The sequence below is a fragment of the Perognathus longimembris genome, chromosome 14, assembly GCF_023159225.1.
Source record: "Perognathus longimembris pacificus isolate PPM17 chromosome 14, ASM2315922v1, whole genome shotgun sequence".
Classification (NCBI taxonomy): domain Eukaryota; kingdom Metazoa; phylum Chordata; class Mammalia; order Rodentia; family Heteromyidae; genus Perognathus; species Perognathus longimembris.
In genome coordinates, this window is record NC_063174.1 from 18,639,475 (window position 1) to 18,659,598 (window position 20,124).

General features: G+C 36.2%; 1 protein-coding gene across 2 annotated transcripts in view; it reads right to left on the bottom strand.

Annotated features, from left to right (window-relative positions):
- Positions 1 to 20,124, bottom strand: part of Mdga2 (MAM domain containing glycosylphosphatidylinositol anchor 2) — a 701,866-nt gene that overhangs the window by 182,264 nt on the left and 499,478 nt on the right. For both annotated transcript variants that reach the window (XM_048362528.1, XM_048362529.1), the window contains exon 6: positions 13,269 to 13,538. In XM_048362528.1, coding sequence (XP_048218485.1) covers positions 13,269 to 13,538 — 270 coding nt within the window. The remainder of the gene's footprint in view (positions 1 to 13,268; positions 13,539 to 20,124) is intronic.

Consider the following 20,124-nt stretch of genomic DNA (forward strand, 5'->3'; position numbering starts at 1 on the left):
ACATAACAGTGGAAATTTTTTTGAAAATCCATGAGTTCAGATTTTGTTATTCAAAATAAGAAAATTCAGTAATCTGTAGCAAAAGTAAATAAGACCCAGATAGCTAACAATATGGCTTTGTTACAGACTGAAATAGTTGTTTGATATATATGAACACCTTAGCCTGATGGTATATCTTTATCTTTGGACCTTTCAACATACCCAATGCTTCTCTTGCTTTTCTTAATTTTGTAGGATATACACTGAATTTTTGATTTCCTTCTCCCTCTTTCTTGTCTTCATTTATCTACTCTCTTTCCTCTTGGCCCTACCTTACACTTTTCAAGTTAACCATTTCCTGGTGTTTATTTTGTTGAATTTTCATTTGGTCTTTCTAAGGTGTTATACTGTTCTCTCCTGTATCTACCATATTTCAGTTAATACAAATGTGTACACTTGAGTAGCACACAAGGTATTTACTTACATATTTATAAACTAATTCTAGCTTCCACATAGGAAAGAAAGTATGCAAACTTTATCTTTCCCAGCCTGACTTACTTCACTTAACACAATGTTTTCCAGGTCCTTCCATTTCTTTGCAATTGATGCAATAACATTGTTTTTAATGGATAAATACAATTCCATTGTTAATGGCTAAGTACATCTCCATTGTATATGAATTCTACACTTATTTATTCATCTGTTGAATGGCAAAAATGTGGCTTCATCACTTGACAATTCTGAAAAATAAGATTCTTCCCCTCTGGATATTATACTGACATTGAGATTAATACTGTTAACTGAATTAGCATCTCACCTTTTGTCTACTGTAAGTATGATGAGACCTCCATCCACTAAGGACAATTTTAGATTTTAATAAAATAAACATATATAATTTACTGTCATTATATGAGTAATTATAAAATTACACATTATCTATACAAAACTTTAAACTAGATATTTTAAACATTAGAAAGTTCAATCTAACAAAGATAAGTTAGAATTACCCTTTTAGGAAAGGGTAATCTTATAACTGAATAACCAAATTTCATCATTTTTAGATTTTGTGTGGCTCTATTTTTCATAAACACAATAATGAAACCATTTTAGAGCTACAAAACAATATAATAAAATTCTCTCCCATGTTTTAGGAGGTGTAATTACTAGAGAGTATTAAATTGGGAAAAGAGAAAGAGAACACTTAATCAGCATGAGTAATTGGGACACCTGCACACAGCACACAGTTCTGCTTTGGGGAAGGTTTAAAAATTGGTTTTCTACCATTTTGGATGCTGTTGTTATATTTTTAATTAATGAAAGAGTATGTGAAAAAATTATTGGTGACTGAAAATTCATAGAAAATTTCTGTTTGTAAATTCATTGGGGAGTTGAGTATGGTAGTTCATTTCTATATTCCCAGCTATGCAAGAGACAGAGATGGAAGGACCCCTAATTGAGGCCAGACCTGGGCAAACCTATGAGACTTTAACTGAAAAAGAAGCTGGGGAAGTGAAAAGCCTGTGGCATGGCTCAAAGAACACTTGTTTGAGAGGTGGTAGTCTAAGTTCTGATTCCAGTACCTTCAAACAAGAAGGAAATGTATAAGGGTCTAAATTTGATCAGTTCTTTCTGGGAAATTTCCAGTTAACACTGGATGACTTACTGAACAAATACCTACAGACTTCAATACAAATAGTGACCATCAGTTTGTAGCAATGTGTCACCTTTTCTGTTTTTGGTTTATAATGTATATTTTAATAAGGCAGACATTTTACATCTGTGTCTATTATGATTCCATTTATGTCCTTCATTTACTGAAAAATAATCTTCTTTAAAATGTGTAGATTGACTTGTTAGGACAGCCAAGAAAAGTCAGAGCAATATTGAACCTTTCACCGTGTACTGTAGAAAATAATAACTTCAGAAAGCATGTTGGTTCAATTTTGAAATGAAAATATATAGGACATTATCAGAGGAAAAATGCTGATCAAAGAAACAAAACTTTAACTGACCCTAGAATTCACTTATGTAAAGAGGTTGTGTATTTGGGAAGAAAACTGCAATTAAGAAAATCATCAGTATTCATGTGAGGAGTTGCTTTTCAAAGTTTAAGAAAAATAGATTCTCAGCACGCAAAACATCTTTAGTATGTCTGTGGCATTATTATAGATAAAGGAAGTAGAAAAGACTTTCGGATCAAGGTGTTGTTCCATGGCAGAATATACACAAGGCCTTGGGGTGAATACTCTGATCTAAAAACAATAAGAAAGAAAGGAGGGAGAGACAAAGGGAAGGAAAGAGGACAGGACGTGAGGGGAATAAGAGAGAAAGGAATGTTTGTTACCAAACCCATGAAAGGAAAGCAAGTATTGCAAAGATCTGGATGAATTGTTTACATGTTTTGATTGAAACAGGGTCTTGGAGCCATTTTTCTGGCTTTCTTTCCTTTGGGGAGGAGGTGAATGGCTCAAGATCCTACCCTGTCACCGAGGCTGACCTTCAACTTGCACTCAGCCCCTCAATGTAGGAGTTACAGGTGTGAACAACCACGACTAGCTCATATTGTGGCTATTCCATCCTGGCTTGGGGCTTAAACAAAATTTGTATTTGCGTACTGAAGAAGTAGAATGACTCCATTTTTGAGGAAGCACCCATCATGTTGTTTATGTTAAACTAAGAATAACCCAGCATATGCATCAAATCCAGGAAATAGCTTGTTTATGGTGAAACTAACCAGAAATTGTACAAATTCCAGGAACTAAGTTGTTTGTGCAGATGTTTGTGCCGAAACCACCCGACCATAATTCTCCCATTTCCCGGATGGCCCAACCGGTTTGGGGACGTTCCAGTCGTGTTGACCGCCTTGGAATGTCCTCAGACCAATTTTAGAAAACCCCTAGCCCCGAGCCAATCAGATTTGTACTCGCACCCCAACCCTGCTTGCACAACTGGTTAATGTAACTTTACAGTTTTTTCCTTTAAATACCCCTGTAAGACTCTGCTCATGGCCTTCCTCCTAACCTCCGCTGTGTCGGTGGGTAGGCCGAGTTGCAGCCTGCCTAAAATAAAGCCTTGCTTTTGCATTTCGGAATGCCTGGCTCTCGGTGGTCTTCTCGCGACCTGGGCACTACAATACTGCTTTTATATTGCTGTATATTAAATTCTACATATTAAGGGCTTCCATTTTGTGACATTTCCATACACAGATGTAATGTATTTGACCATATTCCTTCTATTACTCTTCTTTTGTTCTATGATACATAATTACTTTTACTATGGTTTACTTTTGCTTTGGTTTTCTTGAATATGGAGACCTATGATCCTGCTTCGCTTTACTCACTCAAGGCTGATGCTGTGCCAACTGACGCACACCTTTACTTCCTTTTCTTTATTTATTTTTCCTATTTAATTGGACATTTAATTGGGCTGCTTTTGAACTGGAGTCCTCATATCTCAGCCTACTGAGTACCTAGGATTAAATGCATAAGCCACAGGGTCCCAGAAAGGTGTTTCTTCTTGACATGCCCATGTGTGCATACAATGAACCTTAATCACAATGACTCCTTGGTCCTTCTGCAACCTCCACCCATCCCCTTTCTCCAACTAATCTCAATGTACATTTTATTCCATTGTCACAAATGTGCCATTATCAGGACTCTGACCTTATTCACTCTCCTTGACCCTCTCTGTTTCCCTCCTCTTGTCCTCAAACTCCAGAGAGGATCTGTTTCATATCCCTGTCTTTTATTAAGTGTGTGTTAACTGTTAAAAGCTATTTATTTATCATATTTCATACATGCATGTACATATGGTACTTTAGTTGGATTGACACCTTGTCTACTCTCACTTTCCACTATCCTCTATTTTTCAGTGAGTTTTATTTTGACATCATGATTCACACATGCAATAGCTTTCAGAATTGTTTGACTTCTTAACATTCCTTTTTTTCTCTCTCCTCCACCATCTAGTCCCTACAAGCAGCCCTGCATTACAAACACATTATACATAGTTGTGTCTATGTATGTATGTGTACTTGTGTGTATGATTCTGTGTATGGTTACATATATGTTTATCTTTTAGGACTGTATCCACATGAAAGAACACTTGCAACTTCTTCTTAGACCTGGCTTACTTTACCTAACAGAATCTCTAGTTCAAGTTATGCTCCTGAAAGCAACATAATTTCATTCATTAGTTGTAGGGCATGTGAACTATTTCCATAGCTTGGTTATTGTGAATAGTGATGCAATGAGAACGGACTTGCAAGTACCTCTAGTATGTTCTCAGTTCTATTACTCTTCTTTATTTCCTCTCCTCCTTCCCCTTCTCTGTGAACTTCCCTATTAGTTCTTGCTTTACTTTCATAGCAACAACAAAACACAACATAAGCTCAGGAAAGCAAGGCTTGCTTTTGATAAATTAACTGCTCTCTCACCTGCTCTATATGGCTTTAAAATGTGAGTCATATTCCTACTTGATAAATGTGTTGAGTTTATTAAAAACTTAATGGATATAGTGTGTATATGAATCTGACATGTTGTAAGTACTCGTGCTAGCTACTACTATTATAATGTAAGTTTGCTGGCACTAGGATTGGAACTCAGGGCTTTCTGTTTGCTACATGATCTCTCACCTGAGTCACTCTATCAATGCCTGTTCATATTGGTTTGTTTTGAGATAGGATCTCATTCTATTACTCCCATCCCAATCCAGACTGTGATTCCTCCTATTTGTGTTTTCCCATATCATTGGAATGCCAGCCACCAGTCCTAGTTTCTAATGGCTCAGTGCCACCAACAATGGGTCAAAATGAGGTCTTATGAACTATTTTGAGGGAGGAAGGGCTGAGCTGATTGTGAACTAGAATCCCTCAATTTCTACATCTCAAGTAAACACCATGCCTAGCTAGCTATTACTGTTATTTAAACAGTATGGGCTCACTCAATGGACTCAAAGTTTTTATTACAGAAATGTAAGTTTTTACAATAAGCATAAAGAAGACCACTTTGAAATGTTTGCAATGCTAATATGTCTCCCAGTAAAATGATTGCAGGACAAAAATGTTTAGTATTAAAATTCAGATTTTAAACAGTTCAGTACTTTGATGTGTACAAATGAGTTAGATAAATCAGCACATTTCAGAACGAAGAGTTATGATGTTCCTGGAGGTTACACTATATTTCTGCAGCTAAAGAAGCATAAATTCATGCTCTCCTCAATACATATTGACTTCTTCCATAAAGGTTAACTCTATCTTAATATTGACATTACTTTTTATTTCTAACTACTAGGAATCAGTAACCATTGCCAACAAAAAAGTATGCTGAAATAATACTCAAATTAAAAGTTAAAAAACACAGTGTCATTCACAGGGGTCATGGGTTCAGGAAAAAGGCTGATAAAATAGATTAAAGGGGAAGAAGTAAAGACATTTGAAACACTGAGGCATCATGAAAGTTTGATGTGAGGCACTCCATTTATAGAGTGCATGACACACAAAAGTGGCCTTAAAACATGCTTGCAAATTGTCTGACACTTTGATCATCAAAGAGCAAAGATATCTGACCCTTCTTGGAAATGAACCAGACTTGTTCCTGCCTTATAGCACAGAATGTAATAATGACATTGCATGGCTACTGAGGCAGGGTTAGCAGAAAACACAAAGCTCTGGACAGCCTCTCAAAGATTGCTTTAAACATAGCTACTCAGAGAGCTAAGATATGAGGTCCCCAGTTCAAAGCCAGCCCAGGTGGAAAAGTCTGTGACACTCCTCCTTTCCAATTAACCAGCAAAACATGGGAAGTAATAGTTTTTCAAATGGTACAGAAGCAGCCTTAAACAACAAAAGCTAAGCAAGAGTGCAGAGTACAAAGGTCCCTGTATATACTCTTTCTCTATATATTATATATACATATATGTATATACTTATTTACATATATGTATATATACACAGGTGTGTGCATATACCTGTGTGCATAAATATATTGTATATGTGTGTGTATGTGAGAGAGAGAGAAGAGAAAGGAGAGGAAGGGAGGGGAGAAGAGAGGAGAGGAGAGAGTTAGTGAAAGGGACAGAAAGGGAGAGGAAGAGAGAGACAGAGATACATAGAACAAGACAGAGAAAGACTGACCAGAGCAGCCCAGGTGTTGAACGTTTTCAGTCCAGGAACCAACTTTGTGACTAAAAATGCTTGACTATTATCCTAACTACTTTTAATTTCTAACTCCAAAGTATATGTGAGACACTGAATTTTATTTTATTTATTTTGTTGTATCTGCATGTGAACTCCACTTAGCCTTGCTTTCAGCCATTCCTTCCACAGGTTATTGTTTGATATATGATGTCACTTCCTGTCCACGTATATATCTCTACTGAACTCGCTATGCCAGACATCTCTTTATTGCTTGGATGGGTGTCACATGGAACACTATTCAGCTTGCTTCTGTTGAGATGGAGACTTTGCTCTGGCTGGTCTGGCATAGCTCATCTCCCAATAACAGCTTTCCTCGTTGTTGAGAAAGAGAGGCACCAGCACCTGGCAAACACTTATATTTAAGTCTCTCATTAATCGTATTTGTGAGTGAGACAAATAATGGAGGGTACTATGGAGTTTTTTGCTAGATAGCAATATGAATTTTGACCAGATATTTCAAATGAGCTATTTATATCACGCAAATTATTTAGTAACACTTGATAGGCACATGGAATGCCTTAATATCATCTAATGCACATTTAGCCTATCAAAGATTAATATTCTGGAGAAATACTTGATAGAAACCTATGAATATGTTATTATTATTTTATTATCTTTAAGTAGTTGTATAACTGAGTTGCCATTGAACAAAGCAGTTTATGAATACATTGTATCCTGGTAATGCCAACCTTTTAAAACATTCTGATACATCTTCCCATGCCTACCTTTTCCCTTACTTTCCTTAATTCTACTTTACTCTCATTTCTACTCAGAAACTTCTTTCCCCTTGACTCCACCCCTGTCAAACTCTACTTTCTTGGTGTTTAATAAACTAGTGAATTTGTGAAAGTGATTCATTCACCTACCATACTCTAGGTGATGTTCTAACTACAGGCATTCAACACAGAATGAGATAACTGACAGGTTATTTGTCCCTTTAGCATGAGGGGTACAGAAAACCAATGCATAGTAAATAATTTTAGAAAGTTATAACAAGAAACCACACAGTATAGTATCAGAAATAAAAGTGGCTCTTTCCGGTAGAGCAATCAGGAAAACTGTTTCAGAAGAGTTTGAAAATTCACATTTCATTTAGAAGCAACAGGAAATGTATCATCCTATGTGAGTTATATAGCAGCAGCAGCATTAGCATACAGGAAAGTCTCTGGATTCCTTCCTGAATACAATTTGCATGCACTAATTCCTTCTGCAAGCTGCTTCTCTGTATACTGTCGATGGCTACATGCTTACATGCTTTCATGAACCTCCCTTGGTCAGCCTGTGTTTTTTCCACATCTTTCTATTGCATTTCCTTTGCATCCATATTTTCTCTGTAAAACTTTCCAGAAGTGTCCAGTCATACTTACAGCATGATTTTCCTGCTGCTTTGAAGTTTCCTCCACCAAGAAAACTACCCCATCCATGTTAAGTTTGTTCTTGCACAAATTTTGGGATGGGGTTATAATGTATCCAGATTTTTTTTTTTGCTGGTGTATAAAAAATAATGTCTGTTCTCCAATTAATAAACAAATCCTCATTTCTGACCAAGATCTGTAAGCTACTTATATCTCTGTTTCAATAGAATTACGTTAATATTCCACTGACTATATTCTAAAATTTCTTTAGCCTGCTCCTCCAATCTCTTCCAACTCCTGTCCAGAAATCAGTTCCCAGTAATGAACCCACACTCTATTTCCATGTTTCTGGATGAGTCAGATTTTTGTCTCCATAACAAAAATACTCAAGGTGGCTAAGGAGAAAAGGGAATTTAGCTTATGCTTCTGGGGGCACCATGACACAGTTGCCTCATCAGTTCAATTCTGGTGAGTATTTCATGAGAAAAGAAGCATGCCAAATATAAGGGTACATGCAAGAAGGCAAACACATCTCATGCCAAAAAAGTAGACAGAAAGGAAAGAATTAGAAGTGGCCTCTACAATGCCATCCTAAAACTATCTTCTAATAGCTCTATGGCCAGCTTTAGAGGATTAATCCATAGTGGAGTCATAACAGATTGGGTTTCGGTACAAGATGGGGACTCATTTAGAGGATGAAGTGGAAGAAAGTGAATAATTGCAGGCATTCCCCTAAGGACTGCATCTTATTCCTGATTCCTTCTGCTCTTTGTGTGCCTTCTGTCCACCATGAAACAAGCTTCTTTGTTCTACCAACTCCTCACACACAGTATGTTATACATTTCCATGTGCTCAGAGCAATACAGCCAAGTAATGATGAATGAAAATCTGTGAAACTATGGAATAAAATAAACCTTTCCTTCTCTGAGTTGGTGAAAACTTCTTGGAGTTTCCTTTGGGTAAAATCATGAGATGCAACCTCATCCAAGTCCTACATGAGAGAATTAAGCTATCTATGGGTAAATACTGAACATCTTTCCATGAGAGCTCTCAGTGCTTTGAAATATGTCTAACGCATGATGCCCAAATCTTATCTGGCAGGAAAACTCAGGTGGCAAAAGTGCAGGGCTGGCCATTGAACTATGAGACTATGAGTTCTGTTCTCACAGTGTTTCTTGGTAAGCAAGACAGACTAATATCCTGCATAAAAGTAATGCTTTGTATAGAGATTATTCCATGCCCCAACTCTGAGCCAAGGAACATGTTATTGGGTCATGACTGGAGTATGCAGATAGGAAGGTTAACTGAAAAGATGAAGAGACAAAGGCAAACCATACTTCATTTCCCTTTGCCAATCCAGGTTCTCACCTGGATTCAGCCTGGAGAGACAAGGACATTTTGTATTGAACAGGATTAGAGTTTTACTACTATTTTGAATTATAAAAATGATTTCAATGTGTATTTGGAATATCATGATCTGTTGGACAATCAAAAAAGCCATGGTACACTAAAATCTACTTTTTCTTTTGTCTTTTGATTTATTAGACTTGTTCAACAAAATAGTTTAATCAAAACCGAAGGAAAATGTAGGCATGTCTAAATATAATAAGTTAACAACAGTAAGACTTTCAAATAAAAATGAAATGTCATATGATAAAGCTTTGAAAACACTGGGCTCAGTCCATCCAGTATGTAACTAGAAATTAACATAATTTTACTATTAGACATTCTGGAGAATTCTTCTCTACGGACTCTGGTCAATCACTATCATTTCTTAAAGGATCAAATGAGAAGGCATTGTGATAATACTTATAAATGTGCCATCCCCATATTAGTAAGCCATAAGAAATTCATATTCAATTTTAGTTTTATGTCCACAGAATCATAAATGTATAAACTCTCATGTAAAGTACAATTATATACAGTTTATTTCAAAATGTTCTTTATGTTTCCATATGTAAAAGGAGTTTGGAAATGTTTCTAAAGTCTCACTCTTATCTGTAGAATTTCCCTGATTCCGCACATTGACATTCACAAATTGAAATGGTAACTCTGTGCACAAAGTATACTTGTTTAGAAATATGGATTCTGATTTCATTACAGAAATAAGCCTGACATTTTGTACTTACTGTATGCATGCTATAGTTCACTCAAGGCTCTGCAGATATTATATATTCAAAAGACTGAAATGATTTCTTTGACACAGTGAAAGGAAAATCATTTCTCAGAACTGAATTTCTCACCCCGAGAAATCAGATATTTCACATAATTGCAGTAGCTTTCCTCTCCTCTGTTTAGCCAAGACTATTTCTATGTTCAACAAGATGACATACCAACTCCACTTGATGAGATACGTGAATGTTTCTGCTGTGATGTCCCATTGGTAATATAATAAGATTATGCAAATGTACACTTCAGACTTTTAGGGATTTATTCATTTCTGGTCATTTGTGTCAAAGGTGGAAATTTTGACAGGTAAGGGCACAGATGGAGGCTATAGGTGGGAAGGGAGGATTAAGTCAGCCTGGGAGCATGTGTTGCTGGTCACTGAGTTGGTCCTTACGGAGGGTGCCGGAGCAACACACACACATTCTCTGCTGCACATTTTTTTTTTAACTGCTTATGGGTTCAGTGTTGAAGAAGCTCCCACTATGTTGATTAGATACAACACATCATTTTCTACTAGAGAGATTCTCTCTTGAACAAAACAACTGAATGAAAGTGTTACCATTGAATCAATGGCAATGAAGGATAGATGTTACAATGGAGTATATAACAAATTTTGTTAGATTATTCCATAGCTCCTTAGGAAATCAAGTCATTTTTAAAAGCAAATAAAATGACTAATTAAACATCAAAAAAGCATGCCATTTTTAAAGCAAATTAAACCACCAAACACTAGTTACTATAAACATTTTTCTGTCTCTTTTTTTGTTTCTGGATAAGAATATATAATCTGGCTTCTCACAGAGCCTAGACTTAGAAAATGACTCATTTTGTTGGTACTTATTTTCAAAACAAGAAGGTTATTTTCTTCCACTTGAGAACTTTATCTTTTTACTTATTTTACACATCATTACGTATATTTCCGTCTCCCTTTTAGAATGGTGTGCTCTTTTGAGGGAAAACTGTGATCACTGATCTATGGAATTTGCTTCACTCATTGCCTCTACTACCGTGTGTAATTTGTCCATTTAAAGTTAACTAACTAAATGAAATAAAGATAATCTTTCATTGGCTATAAATCTTCTTAAAATCCTATTTTTCCATTAACATTTCTGAAGTCATTAGCTTCTGTTAACTTCTACCAGATACATGTCTGAGATTGTTGTGATACAATAAAATCTCAGAATTAATATATAACTCCTAGTGATAAATATTTTTGTCAGTACTGGGATTTGAACTCACGGTTTTCCAGTAACAAGGATATTCTACCACTTGAGCTCCCTTTTTGCTCTGGTTGTTTTTGAGACTGACTCCTGTTTTTCCACCCCTCTGGTTGTCCTGAACCGTGATTCTCCTATTTAGACTTCCTGCTGTAGCAGGAATAATAGATACACTTCATTCATACATCCAGGTTTCTGTTGAGGTAGAAATCATGACAGAAATGTATTTCTAGGCCTGGTCTGGAATTGTGATCTTCCCAATGTCAGCCTCCAAGTAACAGAGATGACAGGTGGCTTCCACAATGCCCAGCTTAGTTGAAATGAGATCCTGCAAACATTTATCTTGGACTTTCCTTGAATTGTGATCATCTTGATCTCCACTCCCCTTGAATTACAAATATCTTTATGACATAAAGGACGATAGTGTAGAGAAAAGGCTATTCATCAAAGAATTTGGATGAAGACTGATTAAAACGTTGGCTTTGGGTGTGAATGATTCACTATATTTTGCTGTTATTTCCCTTTCATGTATGCCAAAGTGTGATGTATAGTTTAGGAAAGAAAAATTAGTATCATGCCCCTGTATAAAAATGTTGTGGCAGCTTAATTGCCAGTATGTTTCATATTATGGTGCTGGATAAAATGGTGGTATATTTTGAAATTAATAAATATCAGGAGGCCCACAACTTAGTAGCTGACAGTATGTTAATCATGTCATCTTGATGAATACTATGATACTTTGCAATATTTTGAATAGAGTACATCTTTGTTAAGCAATAGATTTTTAGTCATTTGGAGGATAACATATTATTATGGCCATTAAATTCTCCAGTCTTTATTCACAAACCACACATTTGAAATCAGCTATGTTTGGCTTTCTTCCTAATCTGTTGTCATGAGTAATGAGTAATATTCATGTGCATCGTCAAGGGTTCACTAGAGCACACCGCTGTCTACCTTAACCTCAGAAGTGTTGCAAGTGCCAGGCTCCACCCCAAATCACCAGGTGAAATAAGACAGTAAGGTACATGGAGTGTCTGCAGGTCCTCCTGGCCTCTCTGCTACATCCTCCATCGCTGCTCCTTTATAACCAGCTAGAATAGCTACATGAGGCTGCCTTAGTGCCACACATTTTATTTCATTCCATTCAATAGGAATTGCCTTTTCTATATGTGACTTTTCAATGGCTTTCTACAGTACTGGTCTGTCACAGCCTCAACCCTGGGCAAAAGGGTCAGTTGATGACCCTTACTATGCTCTTCCCAAAATGACAAGGAGGTTTGTTTTTTTCAAGTGTTAATACTTCATTTATGCTTGCTAAACACTAAATGCTACCAACATTTAATTTTCACTCCATGGAAATGGAAACTTTCAATAACTGGTTAAATGGATTATTGGATAATTCAATAATTGCATAATTGAGAAATACTGAATAGATTTCTACATGACCCCACAAGTTGCAATCCTACTTGCAATAATGAACTCAATGAAGGCTTAGGAAAGATAGCATTCCTATATATAGTAAAATTTTTAACTATTGTGTACTCTGTGTAACAATGTTGTATATATTTTTGCTATACTTTCTAATTAATATATATTTATAATAGAATGATTTAAAGTATCACTTAAGAGTAGGTCATAAATATAAATATAAAGCATTGTCATTTGGGTTTAAGACTTTAAAGTTCTATTTATTATTATTAGACAGTATCTCATTATTTTTAAGTTTTTGCTTTCTCTTAGAGGTACATGTAATATATAAGGAAATCATTTCAGACCAAACAACATCAGAGATTTAGGAAATAATTAGCACAGGTTTAGGCAAGTCACAGCAGAGGATCACAGGAGCCCAATAGCTATACCCTTATGAACATATAAGATGATGCTAAGTGAAATGAACTCCATGTTATGGAAATGATTATTATACCGCAGTTGTAACTACTTTCAACATGCCATATGTAACTGTAGCCTCTATTATTGATGATCTTCTTGTATCAACTTTCTCTGTATCTTATCTGAGTATATTGAAAACCTGGTATACTGGTATTAGAACTAGGAAATTGGAAACAAATACCAAAATCAAGAGACACAGGGTAAAAAAAGACAAACAACTACAAAAGCAATACTTGCAAAACTGTTTGGTGTAAATGAACTGAACAACTCATGGGGGGGGAAGAGGAAGGGGGAGGGGGGAGAGGGGAATGAGGGACGAGGTAACAAACAGTACAAGATATGTATCCAATGCCTAATGCATGAAACTGCAACCTCTCTGTAATTCAGTTTGATATATATATATAAAAGAAATCCCGGGAAATCCAGTATTTGTGATGTAATATCTTGAGATAAACTTACCTCGCACAATAATGTTGGTGGACTTTTTTGCAGGATTTCCCACATTATTATTGGCAAGGCAACTGTAGGTACCGGCATCATCTGAGGTGATGGCAGGTATGGTTAGAGTTCCTCCATTCAAAACAATCTTTTCAGGAAGAGTCCCAAAGGACCTGACCCAGGTGAGGGAAGGTGCAGGCTCACCTCCTGTTGTAACACACACTAACGTTATGGCCTCTCCAGGATTCACAACTATAGGATCATCCACTAAGAGTTTAATGGACGGAGAGGCTAAAAGACATAAACAAAAACATACATCTGTTTAGATATGTGGCAAATGGAAGTCAATACCATGCATTATAAGTTGATCCTTCATCAGCACAACGAAAATGAAAAAGTAATATCTTTCACCAGTAGCAGACAGTACTGCTCAAATTTAAGCCAAATGTGATAGTTTTTGTACTGAACAAAATGACATGAACACAGAATTGTGTGGAGCATTTCAAACTGAAAACAGGAACTCCACTGATTAAAGTTTAAACAAGAATTTCAGTTCTTTTAAAATTGTTAGAACTCCATTGGATATTGTCATTTTGCCACAAACACTATAGCTGTTTTAGTACTTGTATTTTCATGAGGATAGTTACTTTACTTTTGATCTTACAACCTGAATTAAAACAAGTAAGTGACAAGGACAAATTATCATTCTCTTACAATACAATGGACCTGAAGTGCTGTTTATGAAATGAATATCTAAACTGCCTAATTCAACATAATCCCTAATTACACTATAGTTCTTCAGTTAGAAAAACCTAGGTAATTGAGCTATTATAAGCAGCTTTTTAAAACTTAGAAATAACACACTGAGTGTTCAAATACAACAACCAAACCACATCTACATGGCTGCCAAACCTAACCCTGCCACACCTAAAACTCTTACCATTACTATAATTTTGAGTTAGAATATTTGTCCAATGAAAATGAGTCCCTGGTAGTCACTCAGGCTAAGTAATACAGATAAATATCCATTCAATAAAGAAATGCTTTGCTGTTGCTTTTTCATCAAACACTTAAAATAGAAACAGCAGAAAATCTATATTCACCAAAGGCATTTTTTTCCGACTCTCCCATAGTGAATGCCCAAATAATTTATCTATAAATAAAATCAGAAGTAATGCCATATGCTGACATCTGAGTTCAAACATTCAGAAATATTTCATGTCAAAATTAGAGCTGCATCATTTGAAATCAGTTCGTATCAGAATTAAGCATGGTGTGACATATTTAGACCTTAACTTCAGCTTAGATTTCAAGCTCAGAATTAAAGATTAACTCCTTGTGTGTCTCAATATAATCTATCTTTTATTTTTTTTAAAGCCTGAGGTAAGAAGAGAATAATTCCACATTCACAAGACAGACATTGAGTATGTCTGTGATGTTTCTCAACATATTTGTGCATGCTGATTTTTCTCACCTCGTTGTAAATACAGAAGTTTTCAAAATGGTGTAATATTATTCCTTCTGATACATTATATAGATCTATATATATATAGATCTATATAATAAAACACCTACACATAAAATGCCTACACATGTAAAATGATAGGAAAAAGTCACCACAGTTTTGTGGAAAACAAAGTGTCTCCAAGACCTATTTAAGATATTAAATTGATATATGCTTTTACTAGGTACATATTAGAAATCAGATAATACACTTCACTATTAATGTCACCATCAAGAGGTAAATGAAAGTTTTCTTGAGTTAAATAGCATAATTTTATAAAGATATATAACTGGAATGTAATTCTAGTGATCCTGCCATTTATCTACCTTATGTCATATTTTAGATCTATTAAAAGGCAACAAAAGATCTAGGGTGATTAAAAGTATGGGTTTTGACTACAGAACCACAAAAAATGACTTTAAGTCATCAAATATTTTCCTGATGACTGGATTATATTATATAAGAAACTGTAGTTTTCTATGAGACTTTTTTTAATTCCAAAGCTCAAAATAACACACACATACACACACACACACACACACACACAGAGAGAGAGAGAGAGAGAGAGAGAGAGAGAGAAAGAGAGAGAGAGAGGAGAGAGGAAGAAATTTGCAGTTTTAACTATCAGACATTAGAGATCTACATTCATAGTCTTATTAGCAGTGTTATGTTTGCAAAGATGAAGTGAAAGCAATATTGTCCAAGTTAGTTTTGATGAAGGCATTTTTTTTTTTGCCAGGGTTGGGGCTTGGGATTCTTCTTCTTCTTTTTTCATTTCTTTATTGTCAAAGTAATGTACAGAGGGGTTACAGTTTCAAATATAAGGCAGTGTGTACATTTCTCATCCAACTTGTTACCTCCTCCCTCAGTCTTCCCCTGAATTCCTCCCTCCCCATTTCCTTCCCTTTTACATTGGTTTATCTTTTTATCATTTGTCTCTCGATTTTGGTATTTCCTTTCCCTTCCCTAGTTCCAATCTATGCACATAAAACATCCAGAGTACCAAAATCAGTTACAGTGACATCTAGGGTAAAATGATGGGCAAAGAAGACAAAGGAAAGTGGGCATAATTTCACAAGGTATGTTGAAAATAAAAACGTTAAACCACTTGTTTCCATACCTGGAGTTCATTTAGCTTAGCACATAGCTATTGAGCTACTGTGATCTTCTGCTAGGACTATGCTAGACATGTACTAATTATTCCCAATGAGGGAAACCATAGAGTCTATGTCTCTTTGGGTCTGCCTCAATTCACTTAGTATAATTTTTTCCAAGTCTTTCCATTTCCTTATGAATGGGGTAGTGTCATACTTCCTGGTGGAGGCATAGAATTCCATTGTGTATAGGTATCACATTTTTTTGATCCACTCATCTACTGAGGGGCATCTGGGTTGGTTCCATATATTAACAATGGCAAATTGTGCTGAGATGAACATAGTTGTGCTGGTGACTTTGGTGTGGTCTTGCTTGTAATCCTTTGGGTAGATGCCCAAATGTGAGGCTGCCAACTGCAGATCTTCTGCATGGCAAAAGACATAGCTTGCAAGATAAATAGAAAGCCCACAGATTGGGAGAAGATCTTTACCAGCCACACAACAGGAAAAGGCCTCATATATAAAATATACATAAAGCTCAAATAATTAAAGTCCTCCAAAACAAATCCTCAAAGAATCAACTGTCCTCTCAACAAATGGGCTAAAGACCTAAAAAGAGACTTCTCTGAAGAGGAAATGAGAATGGCCAAGAGACACATCACTGGCCATAAAAGAAATGCAAATCAAAACAACAATGAGATTCCACCTCATCCCAGAAAGAATGTCCATTATCAAGAAAACTAATAATAACAGATATGAGGAGGATATTGTCAAAAGGGAACCCTACTACACTGTTGGTGGGAGTGTAAACTTGTTCAACTGCTCTGGAAAGCAGTGTGGAGGTTCCTCAAAAGGCTAAACCTTGACCTTTCCTGACTTCTTTTTGCTCAAGTTTACCACTCTACCATTTGAGCCACAATGCCCCTTCTGGCTTTTTCTATATATGTGGTGCTAAGGAATTGAACCCAGGGTTTCATGTATAGGAAGCAAGCACTCTACGACTAGGCCACATTCCCAGCCCCACAAAACTTATTTTATCTGAAATTAAAAATAGCCCGTGACCATAAAATGGATGCCAATTTGAAGACCTTAAGAATATCTATATATTTTTATTTTATTTTATTGATTGAGATTCATTTATTACAAAACAAAAAATGGAGATTACATATTACCTAGCAGCAGAAATGAGATTGGAATGCAGAGTATTTCTGTCTCATTTTTCTTTTTAATTATTTTCCCTTTCATGTATTTAATTGTTATTATGTATATTTTGTATTAAAATTCTCTATCTTAAAATTCCAAGTTCAAATCATCACTTTTTCCCCTAGTGTTTTACTTTTCACTTCATGAATTCAATGGTAAAACAAAGGACAAAAGGCAAACCAATGCAACAGCAATACTCACAAGATATTTTGAAAATTAACTGTACACTTATGGGGGGGAGAGGAAGTGGGAGAAAAATGAGGGAGGGGGTAATAAGTTTGACAAGAAATGTCCTCACTACTTTTGTATGTAATTGTAACACCTCTGGATTTCACCTTGACTATATAATTTAATTTAAAAAAAGCTGCAAGGCTGTGAAGCTGGGTATGGTAGCTCCTGCCTGTAACCCCAAGTGCCCAAAGGCATCAATTGGGGGAATAAAGCATTAAGGCCAGGCTGGCCCAAATGTAGAGATATTCCCATCTCAACAAAATGTCTGAGCACCGTGTTATGCATCTCCCATCCCAGCTACAGCGAAGCCACAGATATGCGTGAGAATTTCAGTAGAGCCTAGCTTGTTTTGTTTTTTTTTAAATGAGATCCTATTTGGTAAATAATTAAATCAAAAAGAGCTGAGGATATGGCTCAAGTGGCAGAGCACCTTCCAATCAAGTGTGTCTCAATGAGACAGAAAACACTCTTTTTTTTTTTTTTGGCCAGTCCTGGGCCTTGGACTCAGGGCCTGAGCACTGTCCCTGGCTTCTTTTTGCTCAAGGCTAGCACTCTGCCACTTGAGCCACAGCGCCACTTCTGGCCGTTTTCTGTATATGTGGTGCTGGGGAATCGAACCCAGGGCCTCATGTATACGAGGCAAGCACTCTTGCCACTAGGCCATATCCCCAGCCCCAGAAAACACTCTTAAGAAGTAATGTACATCATGACCCAAAGGGAAAGACAAGAGCATCAGAAGAATTTTAATACAGAATTATGTTGTGGATTAGTAACAATATTTTAAAGAGGGTGTTTCTGAAGGCATGTGTCATTTGTTGATTTAAGGGTACAGATACAGTAATGACAAACTTCTGATTCAGTTTCTTTCTGTTAAGTGTTTATAACTCTCCTATCTTCTCTTTCATATCACCCTGTGGAATATTTCCCAGGCCACCAATGCAGTTCTTCAGCCAACATTTACTTGGAATGACTTTGTTTGTTGAAATATTGTGTCAGAATGAAGTAGTCAGGGTACAAATCCCAGGGAAAACTCTGGGCTAAAATTTTGATTCTGTCATATAATAACAATGTGAACTCAGGCAGGTTCATTTACATCTTAGTGCTTCTGTTTTTCACCCTTGCCCCCATGAGTTGTACAGCTGGTTTTCAGCATATAGTTTTGTAAGTATTGTTGCACTGGTTTGTCTTTTGTCCTTCGTCTCTTCATTTTGATATCCCCCTTTGTAGCCTGGTCCAGGGCTTCATAAATATTTACTTAAGTAAACTGATGAATGAGAAAATGAATAAAATGTAAAAATACTCAACTGCATAATAAAATGCAATTATTATATGATGTGGGATTTTAAAGATAATTTTGACTTTCTAAAAATTGTATGTTGTACATACAATGTCTAAATACAGACAACATAAAGAAGAATAATTAAGTGCTTATCAATTTGATTTTAAACATTTTTGTGCATACATTAAAATTACTGCTTTTCAAAATTTATATGATTTTTATAGTATACCAAAGGAACCAGGCACAGAAAGACAAATCCTCAAATCCTGCTTGTTGTGCCTCCCCTGTAGAGGAGGAGATGAATTTATGGAAGAGAAGATTAGATAGCAGTGACTTCTAAGTACAGAGGGTGGGGAATGCGGACAGAGGTTGACTAATGCATTTCAAAGTAAGCTACATGGAAGGAACAACTTTTACAGAGGAACAATTTTTGTATAACAGCAGTATGAGGTGTCTATAGTTCACAGAAACTTTTTGCACATCTCATAAACAACTACAAGAGAGAAGTTTGAACCTCCTAGCACATCTAGGTATCTAAACAAAAATGTTGATTACCTTAATTGGATCATTATATATTATAGAACATAGAAAACAAATACAGTGGAAAATAGACAAGGCTGAGATACATAAGGTAAACTGAACCTATCAAATTAAATGAAGCATTTGTATTAATAAAGTGCAGTTTATTTAAACCCCCTTTATAGTTACTACCAGACAGCCGCTCTAAACACACAAAAACAATTCCAGCCGAGACAATGGGAATGGACGTTTTCCACATACATAGAGCTTTCACATGACTGTGGTGCCTGTCAGAAATTCAGACTGTTATTCTGCCATTTAAATGCATACACTTTTAAGAAACATAATTAAATGTTTGGAAATTATGGTAAACAGGGTTGCCAGAGCGGTTGTCACAGAAATTGACAATCCCAGGGCAACCTCCCAGCCTTCTAGCAAATTACGTTCTGCAAGGTGAGAATGCTGCATAGTCAGGTAGCTACACACTGTCCACTCCTCCACAGGCACTTGTGTTAAATGATTGGCCAAGCTGGCGTCATTCTTTTGAAAGATACTGTAGATTTTAGGAGACTGTACCTATTTGGAAAGAGCATATTACTGGGGGCATGGCCTTGGGGTGAAATCTTGTTTGGGGGCACTTTCTTGTTTTTCCTCTTTCCCCATATCTAGGCCTCCCTGGTGGTGTGAATTGCTCTAGTATGTCTCGATCTCCCTGACATGGTACTCAGAAAGCAGGAGCTCAAAAAGAATCATTCAATAAAACATCTGACCAACACAAAGAGAGATACAATACATTTGCATGTAGTTAGCTAGCTACATAGTCAGATATTGTTGGTTCTACAAAATATACATGTGAGGATGGAATGACAGTAAGAAAGAAGAAAGAGATGAGTGCTGAGGGAGGAGAAAGGAAAAAGACACAGGACAGAATGGACACAGGCCATTTTTCTATTGTCTAAACATAAAATCCTGATAGAATTCAAGACCTACAATATAGAAAGTATATCTCTGAAAAAGGGAAATCTTCCATGTCACTTTCGTTGCTGT